General features: G+C 46.5%; 1 protein-coding gene across 2 annotated transcripts; it reads left to right on the forward strand.

The window, feature by feature from the left end:
• Positions 1 to 1,152: 1,152 nt before the first annotated feature.
• LOC124285230 (CD82 antigen-like) lies at positions 1,153 to 20,496 on the forward strand. Of its 2 annotated transcripts, XM_046721432.1 has the most exons (8): positions 1,178 to 1,253; positions 1,799 to 1,878; positions 13,462 to 13,683; positions 14,932 to 15,006; positions 17,398 to 17,506; positions 18,410 to 18,619; positions 19,383 to 19,466; positions 19,772 to 20,496. In XM_046721432.1, the coding sequence occupies exons 2-5, from the start codon at positions 1,825 to 1,827 to the stop codon at positions 17,473 to 17,475; spliced, it is 429 nt and encodes a 142-aa protein (XP_046577388.1). In that variant the 5' UTR covers positions 1,178 to 1,253; positions 1,799 to 1,824; the 3' UTR covers positions 17,476 to 17,506; positions 18,410 to 18,619; positions 19,383 to 19,466; positions 19,772 to 20,496. The 2 variants fall into 2 exon arrangements, with proteins under 2 accessions (XP_046577387.1, XP_046577388.1); XM_046721431.1 differs by lacking the exons at positions 14,932 to 15,006; positions 17,398 to 17,506; positions 18,410 to 18,619; positions 19,383 to 19,466; positions 19,772 to 20,496 and adding an exon at positions 13,808 to 14,047 and having other exon boundaries at positions 1,153 to 1,253.
• The last annotated feature ends 1,360 nt before the right edge of the window (positions 20,497 to 21,856 follow it).

Below are 21,856 nucleotides of genomic sequence, written 5' to 3' on the forward strand. Positions count from 1 at the left end.
AAAATGTTTCCAAATTAAAGACTTCACTCTAAAGTTTGGAACTCGAGAAAAAGCGTCTGCAGCGGCGTCCGCCGTTTTGGTTTGTTTATAAATGAGTGCCGGTACGAATCTATTTGCTTTTTATTCATATGGTTTAAAAGTCACGCAAATGCGCAATTATATGACCAAAAAACATTCTCAAAACTATTATTGTATCATAAATATAAAGGAAATACATCATCACGAAAATTACCGATCATGGTCACGGCAACTGCCGATCGTATCGGGTGAACCGTTTCGCTAAAAATGTACCGTAATATATCGTATTGTGAAGTTCGATTTGCAATATACCGGTTAACCGATATTATCGCCCACCCCTACTGTCTAATATACTGAATATATACCGAGTCCATCAGGTACGTAATTGAGGCATTTTACTGTCACTGATGCACCCCCTTGTTGTCACAACAGTAAAGTATGTTCATTAGCACATCACCACCACACCAAATAGCAAACAGGTCAGAACAATACAGTATATTCGTTGAAACAATCACCAGTGAGTGAGTGAGTATGGTGTTTCGTTGGTTTCAACAATATTCCAGCTATATGGCGGCGGTCTGTAAATAATCCGAGTCTGGACCAGACAATCCAGGGATCAACAGTATGAACATCGATCTACGCAACTGGGATACGATGACATGTGTCAACCAAGTCAGCGAGTCTGACCACCCGATCCCGTTGGTCGCCTCTTACGACAAGCATGGATTACTGAAGACCAAGACTAACCCGTATCTTCACGGGTCACAATCACCACGCTGGAGAGAACAACACGTATATTCACTAACCACTAATGCATCCGACATCATGTTGGTCGAGGCAAAACAATCTTGTTATCAAATAAGCCAGACTTTGGACGTGGGTATCACTTTCACTTGTAGAGAAGTGACATGAAGGTGTTACTATACACAAAGCTCACTTCAACACCCACAAACGTGTATCACCATACACGCTACAGACGGGACCGTATTTCACAACATCAGTCATGATCACCAGTCAGTAGATAGTGACTCAGTATCATTCTCTCACTGTTTTCCCAAACAATGTATCTATGCTCGATAGGGTCCTTACCTACAGACAACGTGGCCCCGATGATGGTTATGTCAACATTCCGACACCTGATAAGTTGCTGTGACGTAGGTTCTCGTGATCAGACAAATGCGCTCACTACTTAAACGCCATTTCTGACTTGATATCGAGTGGAATACGGATCACCTGTAAGTTTAACAATTTCCGCCATACTTTTAAGTAGTGTATTGTCATGAAATGGTTACATGTTAATTTTATTATGTGTTTAGCGTTCGTGAGAAGGTAAGAAAGAGTAAAAACTTTAACAGAGAGAGTATATTGAACGGCTAATGTCCAGGATCTATATTGGTTGTTGTAAGTTGTTACCTCTGTGATTACACGATGTAGTTCTGTGTCTGTGTCTGTGTCTGTGAGTGTGGCTGTTACAGAGGATCGGTCATGAAACAAAATCTCAGTGATTTGCCTTCATTTGCTATGTGTCCGGGTATAACAGGGTACAAAGTAATCTTTAGTTCCTTACTACAAATCTCAACAGCCGACGTGGCAGAGCGAGAGATGTTTGACTGACGACATCACGCAATCCGTGCAGTCCGTGGAACCAATGTACGTGCGTCAGGGTTGCGACACAGCCGACTCCACCGATAGAGTCTCCATCTCCAGCTTGTTAAACACAATCATACTGTGTTTCAGGGTCGGTACAAGGGATATCAAACACAATCATACTGTGTTTCAGGGTCGGTACAAGGGATATCAAACACAATGGAAGGCGGCTGTTCGAAGATCTTCCTTATAATCATAAATGTCATCTTTATGGTGAGTGCTACCCACACCTCACTGTCCATCAGCCTGTATCTGTTATGTCCACACCTCACTGTCCATCAGCCTGTATCTGTTATGTCCACACCTCACTGCCCATCAACCTGTATCTGTTATGTCCACACCCCACTGCCCATCAGCCTGTATCTGTTATGTCCACACCTCACTGTCCATCAGCCTGTTTCTGTTATGTCCACACCCCACTGCCCATCAGCCTGTATCTGTTATGTCCACACCTCACTGTCCATCAGCCTGTATCTGTTATGTCCACACCTCACTGTCCATCAGCCTGTATCTGATATGTCCACACCTCACTGTCCATCAGCCTGTATCTGTTATGTCCACACCTCACTGTCCATCAACCTGTATCTGTTATGTCCACACCTCACTGTCCATCAACCTGTTTCTGTTATGTCCACACCTCACTGTCCATCAGCCTGTATCTGTTATGTCCACACCTCACTGTCCATCAGCCTGTATCTGTTATGTCCACACCCCACTGCCCATCAGCCTGTTTCTGTTATGTCCACACCCCACTGCCCATCAGCCTGTATCTGTTATGTCCACACCTCACTGCCCATCAGCCTGTATCTGTTATGTCCACACCCCACTGCCCATCAGCCTGTATCTGTTATGTCCACACCTCACTGTCCATCAACCTGTATCTGTTATGTCCACACCCCACTGCCCATCAGCCTGTATCTGTTATGTCCACACCCACTGTCCATCAGCCTGTTTCTGTTATGTCCACACCTCACTGTCGATCAGCCTGTATCTGTTATGTCCACACCTCACTGCCCATCAACCTGTATCTGTTATGTCCACACCTCACTGCCCATCAGCCTGTATCTGTTATGTCCACACCTCACTGTCCATCAGCCTGTATCTGTTATGTCCACACCTCACTGTCCATCAGCCTGTATCTGTTATGTCCACATCTCACTGTCCATCAGCCTGTTTCTGTTATGTCCACACCTCACTGCCCATCAGCCTGTATCTGTTATGTCCACACCTCACTGTCCATCAGCCTGTATCTGTTATGTCCACACCTCACTGTCCATCAGCCTGTATCTGTTATGTCCACACCTCACTGCCCATCAGCCTGTATCTGTTATGTCCACACCTCACTGTCCATCAGCCTGTATCTGTTATGTCCACACCTCACTGTCCATCAGCCTGTTTCTGTTATGTCCACACCCCACTGCCCATCAGCCTGTATCTGTTATGTCCACACCTCACTGTCCATCAACCTGTATCTGTTATGTCCACACCTCACCCATCAGCCTGTATCATGTCCACACCCCACTGTATGTTTCTGATATGTCCACACCTCACTGTCCATCAGCCTGTATCTGTTATGTCCACACCCCACTGCCCATCAGCCTGTATCTGTTATGTCCACACCTCACTGCCCATCAGTCCACCTGTATCTGTATATGTCCACACCTCACTGTCCATCAGCCTGTATCTGTTATGTCCACACCTCACTGTCCATCAACCTGTATCTGTTATGTCCACACCTCACTGTCCATCAGCCTGTATCTGTTATGTCCACACCCCACTGCCCATCAGCCTGTTTCTGTTATGTCCACACCCCACTGCCCATCAGCCTGTTTCTGTTATGTCCACACCTCACTGTCCATCAGCCTGTTTCTGTTATGTCCACACCCCACTGTCCATCAGCCTGTATCTGTTATGTCCACACCTCACTGTCCATCAATCTGTATCTGTTATGTCCACACCCCACTGCCCATCAGCCTGTATCTGTTATGTCCACACCTCACTGTCCATCAGCCTGTTTCTGTTATGTCCACACCCCACTGCCCATCAGCCTGTATCTGTTATGTCCACACCTCACTGTCCATCAGCCTGTATCTGTTATGTCCACACCTCACTGCCCATCAGCCTGTATCTGTTATGTCCACACCTCACCTCATACTGTCCATCAACCTGTATCTGTTATGTCCACACCTCACTGCCGTCCATCAGCCTGTATCTGTTATGTCCACACCCTGTCACTGCCCATCAACCTGTATCTGTTATGTCCACATCCCACTGTCCATCAGCCTGTTTCTGTTATGTCCACACGTCACTGCCCATCAACCTGTATCTGTTATGTCCACACCTCACTGTCCATCAACCTGTATCTGTTATGTCCACACCTCACTGTCCATCAACCTGTATCTGTTATGTCCACACCTGACTGTCCATCAACCTGTATCTGTTATGTCCACACCTCACTGTCCATCAGCCTGTATCTGTTATGTCCACATCTCACTGTCCATCAGCCTGTTTCTGTTATGTCCACACCCCACTGCCCATCAGCCTGTATCTGTTATGTCCACACCTCACTGTCCATCAACCTGTATCTGTTATGTCCAAACCTCACTGCCCATCAGCCTGTATCTGTTATGTCCACACCCCACTGTCCATCAGCCTGTTTCTGATATGTCCACACCTCACTGTCGATCAGCCTGTTTCTGTTATGTCCACACCTCACTGCCCATCAACCTGTTTCTGTTATGTCCACACGTCACTGCCCATCAACCTGTATCTGTTATGTCCACACCTCAGTGTCCATCAACCTGTATCTGTTATGTCCACACCTCACTGTCCATCAACCTGTATCTGTTATGTCCACACCTCACTGTCCATCAGCCTGTATCTGTTATGTCCACATCTCACTGTCCATCAGTCTGTTTCTGTTATGTCCACACCCCACTGCCCATCAGCCTGTATCTGTTATGTCCACACCTCACTGTCCATCAGCCTGTATCTGTTATGTCCACACCTCACTGTCCATCAGCCTGTATCTGTTATGTCCACACCTCACTGTCCATCAGCCTGTATCTGTTATGTCCACACCTCACTGTCCATCAGCCTGTATCTGTTATGTCCACATCTCACTGTCCATCAGCCTGTTTCTGTTATGTCCACAATCACTGCCCATCAGCCTGTATCTGTTATGTCCACACCTCACTGTCCATCAACCTGTATCTAGCATATGTCCAAACCTCACTGCCCATCAGCCTGTATCTGTTATATGTCCACACCCCACTGTCCATCAGCCTGCTTCTTGATATGTCCACACCTCACTGTCGATCAGCCTGTTTCTGCTTATGTCCACACCTCACTGCCCATCAACCTGCTTCTGTTATGTCCACACCCCACTTCTGCCCATCAGCCTGTATCTGTTATGTCCACACCCTCAGTGTCCATCAACCTGTATCTGTTATGTCCACACCTCACCGTCCATCAGCCTGTATTCTGTTATGTCCACAATTCCTCACTGTCCATCAGCCTGTATCTGTTATGTCCACACCCCACTGCCCATCAGCCTGTTTCTGTTATGTCCACACCTCACTGCCCATCAGCCTGTATCTGTTATGTCCACACCCTCACCGTCCATCAGCCTGTATCTGTTATGTCCACACCTCACTGCCTGCATCAACTCCTGTATCTGTTATGTCCACACCTCACTGTCCATCAGCCTGTATCTGTAAGCGTCCACACCCCACTGCCCATCAGCCTGTTTCTGTTATGTCCACACCCTTACCGTCCATCAGCCTGTATCTGTTGTGTCCACGCACCCACCGCCTTATCAGCCTGTATCTGTTAGTGTCCACACCCCACTGCCCATCAACCTGTATCTGTTATGTCCACACCTCACTGTCCATCAGCCTGTATCTGTTATGTCCACACCCCACTGCCCATCAGCCTGTTTCTGTTATGTCCACACCTCACTGTCCATCAGCCTGTATCTGTTATGTCCACACCCCACTGCCCGTCAGTCTGTATCTGTTATGTCCACACCTCACTGCCCATCAGCCTGTTTTTTTTATGTCCAAACCTCACTGTCCATCAACCTGTTTCTGTTATGTCCACACCTCACTGTCCATCAGCCTGTATCTGTTATGTTCACACCTCACTGTCCATCAGCCTCTATCTGTTATGTCCACACCCCTCTGCCCATCAGCCTGTTTCTGTTATGTCCACACCCCACTGCCCATCAGCCTGTTTCTGTTATGTGCACACCTCACTGACTATCAGCCTGTTTCTGTTATATCCACACCCCACTGCCCATCAGCCTGTATCTGTTATGTCCACACCTCACTGCCCATCAACCTGTATCTGTTATGTCCACACCTCACTGTCCATCAGCCTGTTTTTTTATGTCCACATCTCACTGTCCATCAGCCTGTTTCTGTTATGTCCACACCCCACTGCCCATCAGCCTGTATCTGTTATGTCCACACCTCACCGTCCATCAGCATGTATCTCAGCATACAGTGTCCACACCTCACTGTCCATCAACCTGTATCTGTTATGTCCACACCTCTTCACTGTCCATCAACCTGTATCTGTTGCAGGTCCACACCTCACTGTTCATCAGCTATGTTTGTTATGCAGGGGTCCACACTTACTGTCCATCAGCTTGTCTGTTGTGTCCACACCCCACTCGCCCATCAGCCTGTATCTGTTATGTCCACACCTCACTGTTCATCAACCTGTATCTGTTATGTCCAAACCTAACTGCCCATCAGCCTGTATCTGTTATGTGTCCACACCCTCACTGTCCATCAACCTGTATCTGATATCTCCACACCTCACTCTGTCTCGATCAGCCTGTTTCTGTTATGTCCACACCTCACTGCCCATCAACCTGTATCTGTTATGTCCACATCCCACTGTCCATCAGCCTGTTTCTGTTATGTCCACAACGTCACCGCTCATCAACCTGTATCTGTTGTGCGTCCACACCTCACTGTCCATCAACCTGTATCTCGTTATGTCCACACCTCACCGTCCATCAACCTGTATCTGTTATGTCCACACCTCACTGTCCATCAACCTGTATCTGTGCATGTGTACACACCCCACCGTCCATCAGCCTGTATCTGTTGTGTCCACATCTGACCGTCCATCAGCCTGTTTCTGTTACTAGCATGTCCACACCCCACCGCCCATCAGCCTGTATCTGTGTTATGTCCACACTCTCACCGTCCATCAACCTGTATCTGTTATGTCCAAACCTCACCGCCCATCAGCCTGTGTCTGTTATGTCCACACCCCACCGTCCATCAGCCTGTTTCTGATATGTCCACCGACCTCACTGTCGATCAGCCTGTTTCTGTTATGTCCACACCTCACTGCCCATCAACCTGTTTCTGTTATGTCCACAACGTCACCGCCCATCAACCTGTATCTGTTATGTCCACACCTCAGTGTCCATCAACCTGTGTATCTGTTACGTCCACACCTCACCGTCCATCAACCTGTACTCTGTTGTGTCCACACCTCACCGTCCATCAGCCTGTATCTGTTATGTCCACATCTCACCGTCCATCAGTCTGTTTCTGTTATGTCCACACCCCACCGCCCATCAGCCTGTATCTGTTATGTCCACACCTCAACGTCCATCAACCTGTATTCTGTTATGTCCAAAACCTCACCGCCCATCAGCCTGTATCTGTTATGTCCACACCCCACCGTCCATCAGCCTGTTTCTGATATGTCCACACCTCACTGTCGATCAGCCTGTTTCTGTTATGTCCACACCCTCACTGCCCATCAGCCTGTTTCTGTTATGTCCACACCCCACCGCCCATCAGCCTGTTTCTGCCAGTGTCCACACCTCAGTCCATCAACCTGTATCTGTTATGTCCACACCTCACCGCCCATCAGCCTGTATCTGTTATGTCCACACCTCACTCGTCCATCAGCCTGTATCTGTTATCCACTCCCCACCGCCTATCAGCCTGTTTCTGCTATGTCCACACCTCACCGCCCATCAGCCTGTATCTGTTATGTCCACACCTCACTCGTCCATCAGCCTGTGTATCTGTTATGTCCACACCTCACCGCCCATCAACCTATTATCTGTTATAGTGTCCACAACCTCACCGTCCACCAGCCTGTATCTGTTATGTCCACACCCCACTGCCCATCAGCCTGTTTCTGTATTTATGTCCACACCCCACTTTGCGTCCATCAGCCTGTATCATATCTGTTAAGTGTCCACGACCCACTGCCCATCAGCCTGTATCTGTTATGTCCACACCCCACTGCCCATCAACCTGTATCTGTTATGTCCACACCTCACCGTCCATCAGCCTGTTTCTGATATGTCCACACCTCACTGTCGATCAGCCTGTTTCTGTTGTGTCCACACCTCACTGCCTTATCAATACCTGTTTCTGTTGGTGTCCACATACGTCACTGCCCATCAACCTGTATCTGTTATGTCCACACCTCAGTGTCCATCAACCTGTATCTGTTATGTCCACACCTCACTGTCCATCAACCTGTATCTCCAGTTATGTCCACACCTCACTGTCCATCAGCCTGTATCTGTTGTTGTCCACATCTCACTGTCCATCAGTCTGTTTCTGTTATGTCCACACCCCCACTGCCCATCAGCCTGTATCTGTTGGCGTCCACACCTCACTGTCCATCAACCTGTGTATCTGTGCTATGTCCAAAACCTCACTGCCGTCCATCAGCTCTATCTGTTATGTCCACACCCCCACCGTCCATCAGCCTCGTTTCTGATATGTCCACACCTCACTGTCGATCCAGCCTGTTTCTGTTATGTCCACCACCTCACCTGCCCATCAACCTGTTTCTGTTATAGTCCACACCCCACCGCCCATCAGCCTGTTTCTGTTATGTCCACACCCTCTCAGTGTCCATCAACCTGTATATCTGTTATGTCCACACCTCACCGCCCATCAGCCTGTATCTGTTATGTGTCCACACCTCACTGTCCATCAGCCTGTATCTGCATATGTCCACACCCCACTGCCCATCAGCCTGTTTCCCTGCTATGTCCACACCTCACCGCCCATCAGCCTGTATCTGTTATAACCACACCTTCACCGTCCATCAGCCTGTATCTGTTATGTCCACACCTCACTGCCCATCAACCTGTACCTGTTATGTCCACACCTCACACCGTCCATCAGCCTGTATCTCCGTTATGTCCACACCCCACTGCCCATCAGCCTGTTTCTGTTAAGTGTCCACCCCACCGTCCATCAGCCTGTATTCGTTGGCGTGTCCACGACCCACTGCCCATCAGCCTGTATCTGTTAGCAGTGTCCACACCCCACTGCCCATCAACCTGTATTCTCCGTTATGTCCACACCTCACTGTCCATCAGCCTGTATCTGCTATGTCCACACCCCACTGCCCATCAGCCTGTTTCTGTTATGTCCACACCTCACCGTCCATCAGCCTGTATCTGTTATGTCCACACCCCACTGCCCGTCAGTTCTGTATCTGTTAGTGTCCACACCTCACTGCCCATCAGCCTGTTTTTTATGTCCAAACCTCACTTCGTCCATCAACCTGTTTCTGTTATGTCCACACCTCACCGTCCATCAGCCTGTATCTGTTATGTTCACACCTCACCGTCCATCAGCCTCTCTATCTGTTATGTCCACACCCCTCTGCCCATCAGCCTGTTTCTGTTATGTCCACACCCCCACTGCCCATCAGCCTGTTTCTGCTATGTGCACACCTCACTGACTATCAGCCTGTTTCTGTTATGTCCACACCCCACCGCCACATCAGCCTCCTGTATCTGTTATGTCCACACCTCACTGCCCATCAACCTGTATCTGTTATGTGTCCACACCTCACCGTCCATCAGCCTGTTTCTGTTATGTCCACACCCCCACTGCTCATCAGTCTGTATCTGTTGCGTCTCACACCTCACTGCGTCCATCAACCTGTATCTGTTAGTGTCTTAAAACCTCACTCGCCCATCAGCCTGTATCTGCTATGTCCACACCCCACTGTCCATCAGCCTGTTTCTGATATGTCCACACCTCACTGTCGATCAGCCTGTTTCTGCAGCTATGTCCACACCTCACTGCCTTATCAACCTGTTTCTGTTAGTGTCCACACCCCACTGCCTATCAGCCTGTATCTGTTGGTGTCCACACCTTCAGTGTTCATCAACCTGTATCTGTTAAGTGTCCACACCTCACTGCCCATCAACCTATATCTGTTCCAGTGTCCACACCTCACCGTCCATCAGCCTGTATCTGTTAGTGTCCACACCCCACTGCCTATCAGCCTGTATCTGTTATGTCCACACCCCACTGTCCATCAGCCTGTTTCTGATATGTCCACACCCCACTGTCGATCAGCCTGTTTCTGTTATGTCCACACCCCACTGCCCATCAGCCTGTATCTGTTATGTCCACACCTCTCACTGCCCATCAGCCTGTATCTGTTGCGTGTCCACACCTCACCGTCCATCAGCCTGTATCTGTTATGTCCACACCTCACTGCCCATCAGCCTGTATCTGTTATGTCCACACTTCACTGTCCATCAGCCTGTATTCACACCCCACTGCCCATCAACCTGTATCTGTAGCGTCCACACCTCACTGTCCATCAGCCTGTATCTGTTGCGTGTCCACACCTCACTGCCCATCAGCCTGTATCTGTTAGTGTCCACACCCCACTGTCCATCAGCCTGTATCCATGTCCACGACCCACCGCCCATCAGCCTGTATCTGTTGTGTCCACACCCCACTGCCCATCAGCCTGTATCTGTTATGTCCACACCTCACCGTCCATCAACCTGTATCTGTTATGTCCACACCCCACTGCCTATCAGCCTGTTTCTGCATGTCCCACACCTCACCGTCCATCAGCCTGTATCTGTTATGTCCACACCCCACTGCCCATCAGCCTGTATCTGTTATGTCCACACCCCACTGCCCATCAGCCTGTTTTTGTTATGTCCACACCTCACTGTCCATCAACCTGTTTCTGTTATGTCCACACCTCACTGTCCATCAGCCTGTATCTGTTATGTCCACACCTCACTGTCCATCAGCCTGTATCTGTTATGTCCACACCCACTGCCCATCAGCCTGTTTCTGTTATGTCCACACCCCACTGCCCATCAGCCTGTTTCTGTTATGTCCACACCTCACTGACTATCAGCCTGTTTCTGTTATGTCCACACCCCACTGCCCATCAGCCTGTATCTGTTATGTCCACACCTCACTGCCCATCAGCCTGTATCTGTTATGTCCACACCTCACTGTCCATCAGCCTGTTTTTTTTATGTCCACATCTCACCGTCCATCAGCCTGTTTCTGTTATGTCCACACTCCCACTGTCCATCAGCCTGTATCTGTTATGTCCACACCCCACCGTCCATCAGCCTGTATTCTGTTATCCGTCCACACCTCACCGTCCATCAACCTGTATCTGTTATGTCCACACCTCACTGTCCATCAGCCTGTATCTGTTATGTCCACACCTCACCGTCCATCAGCCTGTATCTGTTGTGTCCACACCTCACTGTCCATCAGCCTGTATCTGTTATGTCCACACCCCACCGCCCATCAGCCTGTATCTGCTGGTGTCCATCACCGTCCATCCCTGTATCTGTTATGTCCACACCTCACTGCCCATCAGCCTGTATCTGTTATGTCCACACCCCACTGTCCATCAGCCTGTATCTGTTACCGTCGATCAGCCTGTTTCTGTTATGTCCACACCTCACTGCCCATCAACCTGTTTCTGTTATGTCCACACCCCACTGCCCATCAGCCTGTATCTGTTATGTCCACACCTCAGTGTCCATCAACCTGTATCTGTTATGTCCACACCTCACTGTCCATCAACCTGTATCTGTTATGTCCACACCTCACTGTCCATCAGCCTGTATCTGTTATGTCCACACCCCACCGCCCATCAGCCTGTATCTGTTATGTCCACACCCACTGCCCATCAGCCTGTCAGCCTGTCTGTTATGTCCACACCCACTGCCCATCAGCCTGTTTCTGTTATGTCCACACCCCACTGTCCCATCAGCCTGTATCTGTTATGTCCACACCTCCCACTGTCCATCAACCTGTATTCTGTATGTCCACACCCCACTGCCCATCAGCCTGTATCTGTTATGTCCACACCTCACTGTCCATCAGCCTGTTTCTGTTATGTCCACACCCCACTGCCCATCAGCCTGTATCTGTTATGTCCACACCTCACACCCTGTATCACCAAACCTGCCCATCAGCCTGTATCTGTTATGTCCACACCTCACTGTCCATCAGCCTGTATCTGTTATGTCCACACCCACTGCCCATCAGCCTGTATCTGTTATGTCCACACCTCACTGCCCATCAGCCTGTATCTGTTATGTCCACACCCCACTGCCCATCAGCCTGTATCTGTTATATGTCCACACCTCACTGTCCATCAGCCTGTATCTGTTATGTCCACACCTCACTGTCCATCAGCCTGTATCTGTTATGTCCACACCTCACTGTCCATCAGCCTGTATCTGTTGTCCACAGCCTCACTTATGTCCACACCTCACATCAGCCTGTATCTGTTATGTCCACACCTCACTGTCCATCAGCCTGTATCTGTTATGTCCACACCTCACTGCCCATCAGCCTGTATCTGTTATGTCCACACCCCACTGTCCATCAGCCTGTATCTGTTATGTCCACACCCCACTGTCCATCAGCCTGTATCTGTTATGTCCACACCTCACTGTCCATCAGCCTGTTTCTGTTATGTCCACACCTCACTGTCCATCAGCCTGTTTCTGTTATGTCCACACCTCACTGCCCATCAGCCTGTCCATCAGCCTGTTTCTGTTATGTCCACACGTCACTGTCCATCAGCCTGTATCTGTTATGTCCACACCCCACTGCCCATCAGCCTGTATCTGTTATGTCCACACCCCACTGTCCATCAGCCTGTATCTGTTATGTCCACACGCAACTGCCTATCACCCAGTACCTAATATGTCCAACACGGGACACATCACATAATTACACGAAAGAGTTGTTTATGGCACACTACTGTACAACCTACATGAGCGACACACAGTGATACACTCTATACGTTCAGGTCGGGTCAGTTTATAGACAAAGTACCTTATCACAGGTCTTTCTTAAATTAGCTGGTATCAAAGTACACCACAGTCTGTCCACAATCTCACGACCTTGTCCACCTAACCACATAAGTTGTTTGTTTATTGTTACGTCACTGTTACGGAATTCAAGGCCTCTGTTACAGCAGGCTCCATGTTTTAACGTAGACAAGTGGAGGAAAGGTGAACTGCAGGCGTGTTTGTTATGACGGGTAGCGCAGAATGGGCGGGACACGCGTTTTCTCACTGTTGGAGAAGGGTGTATGTTCTGCTAAAAGCAGGTACCAATATATTTCATCAAGCCGAGGCCTTTCTTGCCGATAATTTGAGTCAGAGGGAATATATACGCCAAATTAATCCGTTTTAAGTCAAATGTCGTATCTTTGACAGCCGTGCTGTCATGTTGCCATGGTAATGCGGTTTGTTTAGTGCTATGATAATGGTATGCGCATGTTGTCTTTGAGAGCCGCGTCATTAGTGTTGTGTTGAGCGTGATGTGATGTGATGTGAAAATCCCAAACAATAGTGGCGTTCTTAGCTGTGTGCATATATACATGTAGTACGACAAGGACCACCAACTGTGGAGAGGCAGTGTTTCACTATAGCCGTTACGTACAATGCCTACTACACGCAAGCATATGCCTCTAACTGTCCTGCCTCTCTAGATCTTTGGGCTGGCCATCCTGATTGCTGGGATCGTTTTCAAAGTTGGCTTTGACGAGTTCAAAGATGCTTTGGTGGACAACGGTGATAAGGTGGACTTCAACCTGAAGTATGCTGGCGAGACTTTCGGACTGATCGTCATTGCCTTCGGCTGCGTCATCCTTCTGATCGCTGGACTCGGCTGTCTGGGAGCCTGCTGTCAGTGGCGGGTGCTGCTCGGCATTGTGAGTTGATACATGTAATTTGTTGTTGTATATATGTATAGTACTATGTTACAGTATGGTGTCGTCGGTGTAATATGTATGTGTAGTACTATGTTACAGCAGATTATATGGTCTCTGGTTACAGTATGGCGTCATTGTCGGTGTGATATACATGTATAGTACTGTGTTACAGTATGGCTTCATTGTCGGTGTAATATACATGTATAGTACTGTGTTACAGTATGGCGTCATTGTCGGTGTAATATACATGTATAGTACTGTGTTACAGTATGGCTTCATTGTCGGTGTAATATACATGTATAGTACTGTTACAGTATGGCTTCATTGTCGGTGTAATATACATGTATAGTACTGTGTTACAGTATGGCTTCATTGTCGGTATAATATACATGTGTAGTACTGTTTACAGTATGGCTTCATTGTCGGTGTAATATACATGTATAGTACTGGGTTACAGTATGGCTTCATTGTCGGTGTAATATACATGTATAGTACTGTTACAGTATGGCTTGTGGAATATAATATACAGTATGGCTTCATTGTCGGTGTAATATACATGTATAGTACTCTGTTACAGTATGGCGTCATTGTCGGTCATTGTCGGTGTTAATATACATGTATATACAGTACTGTTACAGTATGGCTTCATTGTCGGTGTAATATACATGTATAGTACTGTTTACAGTATGGCTTCATTGTCGGTGTAATATACATGTATAGTACTGTTTACAGTATGGCGTCATTGTCGGTGTAATATACATGTGTAGTACTGTTACAGTGGCTTCATTGTCGGTGTAATATACATGTATAGTACTGTGTTACAGTATGGCTTCATTGTCGGTGTAATATACATGTGTAGTACTGTGTTATAGTATGGCTTCATTGTCGGTGTAATATACATGTATAGTACTGTTACAGTATGGCTTCATTGTCGGTGTGATATACATGTATAGTACTGTGTTACAGTATGGCTTCATTGTCGGTGTAATATACATGTATAGTACTGTTACAGTATGGCGTCATTGTCGGTATAATATACATGTATAGTACTGTTACAGTATGGCTTCATTGTCGGTATAATATACATGTATAGTACTGTTACAGTATGGCGTCATTGTCGGTGTAATATACATGTATAGTACTGTGTTACAGTATGGCGTCATTGTCGATGTGATATACATGTATAGTACTGTGTTACAGTATGGCTTCATTGTCGATGTGATATACATGTATAGTACTATGTTACAGTATGGCGTCATTGTCGGTGTGATCCTGCTGTCGGAGATCATCGCTGTGGCCGTCGTCCTGGCCAAGGGGAGTGAGGTATGTATTCTGTGTGTTTACAGTGTGTTTACAGTGTGTTTACAGTGTGTTATGGAACGACAGACAGTCTTTTCCGATCAACACAGTAATTTACACTCCGCGATGATAAGGCTGTAATTTTAATTCGTTAAATTTCAGTTGGTGACATTTCCAAATTTTCAGCAAGGACATATATTTCCATGCTGATCCTCTTTCATCAGTTGACAACACTGTTTTAGTAACACCATGAAGTATACAATGTCTGTCGAGCAGCTGTCAACTTAAGTAGTGTTTGAAACGAGTTGTCTTCAGGTGTGTGGAACGTGCTGTGACACGTGTGCTAGTACACGTGGTAGGTATCGCCCTTATTGAATAACATGGAATAGGATGAATACACGCAAAGAGTTTGCTACGGAACAATATGTTGATGTCCAGGAAGCATGACTGCATGCTGCATTGCCCCCTGTGATGGCCATCCAGGTCTCAAGGTGGGTTATCTCTACTGGGTGACCACCGCCAGCAGTGACACAAGCAACGGCGCCTCACAGAGGACCCAAAGATTGATGGCTTGTGGTAGGTCTGGCCAGATCAGGACCGAGACCCATCGCAGCTGAAACTATGTCCCTAGTTGATTTAAAAGTTGGTATAAATGGTGTTTTATGTCATTATACATATGTCGGATGGGCGACAGATCTGCTCTAGAGCGATGGTACGCGCATGGGTCTGAAGGAACGGAGAACATGGAGATAACTTACCTTTCAATCTGACCAGAAGAGGCTCCCAACACTGCCCGCAGTACGTTAACAAAACAGCCGTCAACGTCATGTTCCATCTGACCAGAAGAGGCTCCCAACACTGCCCGCAGTACGTTAACAAAACAGCCGTCAACGTCATGTTCCATCTGACCAGAAGAGGCTCCTAACACTGCCCGCAGTACGTTAACAAAACAGCCGTCAACTTCATGTTCCATCTGACGTCAACAAAACACTGACGGCAAGCAATGCTGTAGACTAACAGCTAGTCTCTGAAAAGAACATATTTTACAGAAAAAAGCAAAGTTCATAGTAAAAAAATATAATATAATGAAAAGGATCCCTGAGACTTTCTTCATTTTCAGCAACATTTTCTAGACTTGCCACATTTTCTAGACTTGCGTGGGCTTTCTTGGATATATTTGCTTCAGGGTCTGTATGACAGACTGGCCATGCTGTCAAGTTCAAACATGGGCTCATTTGTGAAGCGGACTCTGTTAACATGTATGCTGTCTTCACCATGTCGTGCGTGCATGTAGATGACGTGGCAGCAGGACGTGGTGGTCAGATGTTACTCGTGGACGTCCGGAACGTGGTCGGTCCCTGGTATTGCCAGTCTGGTGCTACCGACCCTGAGTGGCTGTATGATGTTTCTATGAACAACAAAACGCCCAGCAACAACTCTGGTTTCAGGCATAATTGCACGCAGTCGCTTATATTCAGTCAAGCGCAGCATACCTTTTAGCAGGTTTGGCGTCAACAAAGATCCTTTAACAATAGCAGCATGTCTTTGATTTGCTCTGTTTGAATTCACTCCCCCCTACGTGCAGTGTGAATATGTGACGAATTGTTTACTCGTGTCCGAACTTATGGAATCGCGTTTGTACATATCATTATCATGTATGATTCTACAAAAGCCATAAGAATTGTGTTCAAAAGTGAAGAATTGATGCAATGATAACAATTTTACAAATCACCATTTCTTTACTGGCGAAACCCAGCTTTTGCAAATGGATTAATATCTCGTTTATTGATGCTTAATCTTTCGATGATGTTATTGACACTCGGCATAGCGTGCCCGGTACTGTTCCTCGGTACTGGGGGCGGTGGGGTAGCCTAGTGGTTAAAGCGTTCCTCGGTACTGTTCCTCGGTACTGTTCCTGTGTTAAGCCCATTTCTGGTGTCCCCGCCGGTCTATTGCAGGCCCTTAACTTGGCCTTGTGATCTTCTGCACTGTATATTGTCTTGAGTCCAGCTGTCGCAACCCATCCTCTTCAAGCCAGAGGTGGTAATAACGTACACGTAGTAGACGAGTTACTAGTTGCACTCAGACTCACAGACCAAAACTGAATGTATTTCTTGTTCCTACATTACCTGTAATACCTTGAAGTATACAATTACCTGTAATACCTTGAAGTATACAATTACCTGTAATACCTTGAAGTATACAATTACCTGTAATACCTTGAAGTATACAATTACCTGTAATACCTTGAAGTATACAATTACCTGTAATACCTTGAAGTATACAATTACCTGTAATACCTTGAAGTATACAATTACCTGTAATACCTTGAAGTATACAATTACCTGTAATACCTTGAAGTATACAATACCAGCGCCCTTCTGCACACTACTCACCAGTTGCTTGTGTTTCTAGGCAAAGAATGTCATGGAAACAGGCTTAAGAGGTGCGCTGAAAGGATACCACGACTTCCGTTGCCCAAAAGAATGCTAAAGATAAATCCTTTGACGCCATCTTTTCCACCGTAAGTAGACTGCATCTGAATATTGCTGACGCCCTTTGTGTTATGTAACACCTTGTTCCCCGTTAAGCAGCAGGATCCGGTTAAAGTGATCCCAGTTATCCAGAGCTGCATACAGGTGTGTTGTCATAGCGTCCGTAACAATTATGTTGGCTACAACGTCTGGTGGTCTATGCATGGCGCCTATCGGGAGGATCCGACGTATATCAGGAGAGACCGGCGTGATTACGTTCCTGGAACATTGGTTGTCTTCATTGAACCAACCACCATCCCCACCCCCACCCCCCTAGTGCTGTAATTTGTCTTTAACGTGGTAGTTTTGGGGAACATCCGACTAACAGTGTGGTTATATTTTCGCAGAGCATTATATATAACACTCTTCACGACCATAGTTACGGGAACCATTATCCCAAAAATCCTCGCTAAATTTCTTGTCAAAGATATGTTCAATGTTGCCTACACGCAATAAAGGCCACAGCTACGCTGCCCTTTGGTATGACATCTTATTTTGATAATGATTATTATTGTGATTTGTCCACGTGCCAGTCGTTCTGGCGTGATCGAAGATAGGAGACGCAATATTTGTTTCCAACTTTTTCTAGCCAGTCGGTTACTAGCCCACAAATAATTCACTAGCCCGAAATTTGAATGTAGACACGGGTTTCATCATTAAAAAGTGTATTATAACTTAACAAGTCGGAGAGTGTGATATATTTACCATATGACCCCCATGAGAATTCACCAGCCAGTCGACTGGAGTTTTACTAGCCAAAGGCTAGCGGGCCAGTGGCTATTTCGCACACTGCTTACGGCCTTACCCTGATGGCGTTAGACATACACATGACATACAGAGTGCACACACTAGACTTATAGACCAATAACAGACAACTCGTTGTGTCCATCCAGTTCCAATGTTGCGGCGTCGACAACTACACGGACTTCCAGGACCTCGATATTCACACAAACTGGGACCCGCGTAATACCCAAAAGAAAATCCCCGTGGCCTGCTGTAAGAAGACAAACTACGAAGATATTTCAAACACCACGTTCACTAATGCAGACATACAGAAGTGTTTGAGCCTCACCAGCATGGACAGCGAGTATGCCTATACTAGTGTGAGTATGTTACTTTACCTACGCCTCATGTATGTACACATGCATGTAGAATGAGCACAATTTTTATGGATATACAACTTCTTTATTCTTTATTCTGGTCCGCCTCCGTTGTGTAGTGGTTAGAGCGTCCGCCCGGAGAGCGAAAGGTCGCGGGTTCGATCCCCGACCGCGTCATACCAAAAGACCTTAAAATATGGTACTTGTTGGTCCCTGCCTGGCGCTCGGCATTAATGGGTACAACAAGGACTGGTCGGCTCGGAGTCAGTATAATGTGTGTAAGTGGGGTATTCATGCTTCACTGCGGCATGGCATCTCAGTGGGCTAGCACTATAAAACCAGTTTAAGTCTGGGCTAGTACAAGCAGCCGCACATACACATACACACGCATGCACGTCGTCATATGAGCGAAATATTCTCAAGCACGACGTTAAGCCAAATTTCACCTCACCTCCTTACCTCACCTTACCTTCTTTATTCTGTATAGGCGACGCTTCGACATAGATTCTAATGTTGTTGTCAAGCCAAGCTATGTCCAAACGTCGCAAATACAGAATAAAGAGTTGTATATCCATAAAACATTGTCCTCAACTTCTAGAATGCCAATCAATGAAAACAAATGCATGTAATCTTAACGTTATCGGGCGGTTAGGCTAGCTAGAATATTGCAGAGTGCGGCGTTAACAAAGAAACGAACGACGTGTCTGTACTTAGAGTACATTAACATTAGTGTATCTAGCCTGATGTAATATGGGTTTCGTTCCAGGGCTGCTACACCAGTCTGCTGGACTTCGTTGACCACTACAAATACGTAGCTATTGGAGTTGGTGTCACTATATTCCTGATAGAGGTACGTGTATGTGTAAAGTCAAAGCCAAGCAGCTAGTCCCTTTGCCTCTAAAGCCGACCGATGAATTGCAATCTAACTCGAAAACTAAAAAACATAAAACACTCAATGAAATGTTGATCATAATCAAAACAGACCAAATCTGCGAGGTTTTTGCAGAATTTATGGCCCACAAATAAAAGAATTTGTGTAACAAACTATCATTAAAATATTGACACAGTTCACTATTTGTTCATACATGTAAGTGCTTTTGTCGACCTGTATGAACCGTGTGTCCCGCTGCTTGCAAGTCCTCCTCTGTGTTTCAGCTGCTGGTCATTGTGCTGTCCATCTGCATGTGTCGGAGCAGCTCAGATAAGTATGTGTAGCTGTGAGGAGCCTACTCTGCCGGGCCGACGTCGTCGTCGTCTGCTGGTTTGATTTTACAGATAATGGTGTCAATCACGTCCTTCTGTCTCTGCCGCGCAGTGTCTGGCGACTGAGGACCCGAATGTACGATGGGACTACTCGTCAAGACCTGAGACTCACCGCACATCATTGATCATGTACAAATGTAATATCTGAATAATTATTGTCTCAGATGGACTGTCATCATATGTCTGTAATATAACATACGTTATAAAAGATTGTTACAATGGTGCTGTAGGCCATATCAGGCCGAAATGCTCTGACCAAATCCTAAGGGCTCTTGCGGTCATTCTCCTAATTAATTATGAGGCTAGACGTTAATGATCAAAGCTGTACATATTTGTGTTATATATAACACCCTATCAGTCAACAGGGTACGCCCACAGTCTTCTTTCAGCTTCTTCCGCTTTCCCTTTCTATATATCCATGTTAATCACATCTTGTAATTTTACTTGCCGGCGTTGAAATTATTTGTTGTGGCAGGTAATCTGCGTTCACAAAGTGACTAGGACATACGTAGGCGCATCGTCTTCACCTACACCCAACTTTTCCAAATATACATTGTTACGTTTCGTTGATAAGTCACGGGCAATAGTGTCACGTCAAATAAAATATTCATGTTTTTTCAGTTTCGCCTTGAATCTTATCAATCACATTACAAGCGTGGAACACTCACTTTGTACAAATGAACATGCTTACATGTACCTATATACACACGAACCCTGGTGTCCTTATCATAGACACATTAACCCTACCATCCTTATAATAGACGCATAAATCCTTATGATAGAAGTACCGGGTTAGAATTGATCTCCAGTAACCCGTGGTTGTTGTAAGAGGCGACTAACGGGATCGGGTGGTCAGGCTCGCTGACTTTGTTGACCACATGTCATCGTATCCCAATTGCGCAGATCGATGCTGTTGCTGTTGATCACTGGATTGTCTGGTCCAGACTGCCGCTATATAGCTGTAATATTGCTGAGTGGGGCATAAAACTAAACGCACTCACTCGTAGACGCATGAACCCTACCATCCTTATCATAAACGCAATAACCCTATCATCCTTATCATAGACACATTAACCCTATCATCCTTATCATAGACGCATTAACCCTACCATCCTTATCATAGACGCATTAACCCTACCATCCTTATCATAGACACATTAACCCTATCATCCTTATCATAGACACATTAACCCTACCATCCTTATTATAGACACGTTGGCCCTGTCACCCTTATCATAGGCGCATTAACCCTACCATCCTTATCATAGACACATTAACCCTGCCATCCTTATCACTGACGCATTAACCCTACCATCCTTATCATAGACACATTAACCCTACCATCCTTATCATAGACACATTAACCAAACCATCCTTATCATTGACGCATTAACCCTGCCCTCCTTGTCATAGACGCATTAACCCTGCCATTCTTATCATAGACGCATTAACCCTATCATCCTTATCATTGACGCATTAACCCTACCATCCTTATCATAGACGCATTAACCCCGCCATTCTTATAATAGACACATGAACACTTTATCATAGACATATTCATCCCGCCAGGCTTATCATACACACATTAGCCCTATCGACCCGTGAAGGTCCGAGTTAGAATTGATCTTCAGTACCCCATGCTTGTCGTAAGAGGCGACCAACGGGATCGGGTGGTCAGGCTCGCTGACTTGGTTGACACATGTCATCGTATCCCAATTGCGTAGATCGATGTTCATGCTGTTGATCCCTGGATTGTCTGGTCCAGACTCGGATTATTTACAGACCGCCGCCATATAGCTGGAATATTGCTGAATGCGGCGTAAAACTACACCCACTCATTCATTAACCCTATCAGCCTTATCATAAACACATTAACCCTGTCACCCTTATACACGAGCTCTGTCATACTTATCATACACACACGAATCCCGTCATCATTATACACACATTAACCCTGTCACACTTATTCACGAGCTC

Source organism: Haliotis rubra, unplaced genomic scaffold (genome assembly GCF_003918875.1).
Source record: "Haliotis rubra isolate DU_JTF1 unplaced genomic scaffold, ASM391887v1 Scf355, whole genome shotgun sequence".
Classification (NCBI taxonomy): Eukaryota; Metazoa; Mollusca; class Gastropoda; order Lepetellida; family Haliotidae; genus Haliotis; species Haliotis rubra.

What these genes read in the sequence shown, in the direction of transcription:
- LOC124285230 (XM_046721431.1), top strand. Translation starts at nt 1,825, where the DNA reads ATGGAAGGCGGCTGTTCGAAGATCTTCCTTATAATCATAAATGTCATC. An exon ending in TCATAAATGTCATCTTTATG is followed by an intron (nt 1,879 to 13,461) that starts GTGAGTGCTACC and finishes CTGCCTCTCTAG; the next exon opens with ATCTTTGGGCTGGCCATCCT. An exon ending in GGCGGGTGCTGCTCGGCATT is followed by an intron (nt 13,684 to 13,807) that starts GTGAGTTGATAC and finishes CTCTGGTTACAG; the next exon opens with TATGGCGTCATTGTCGGTGT.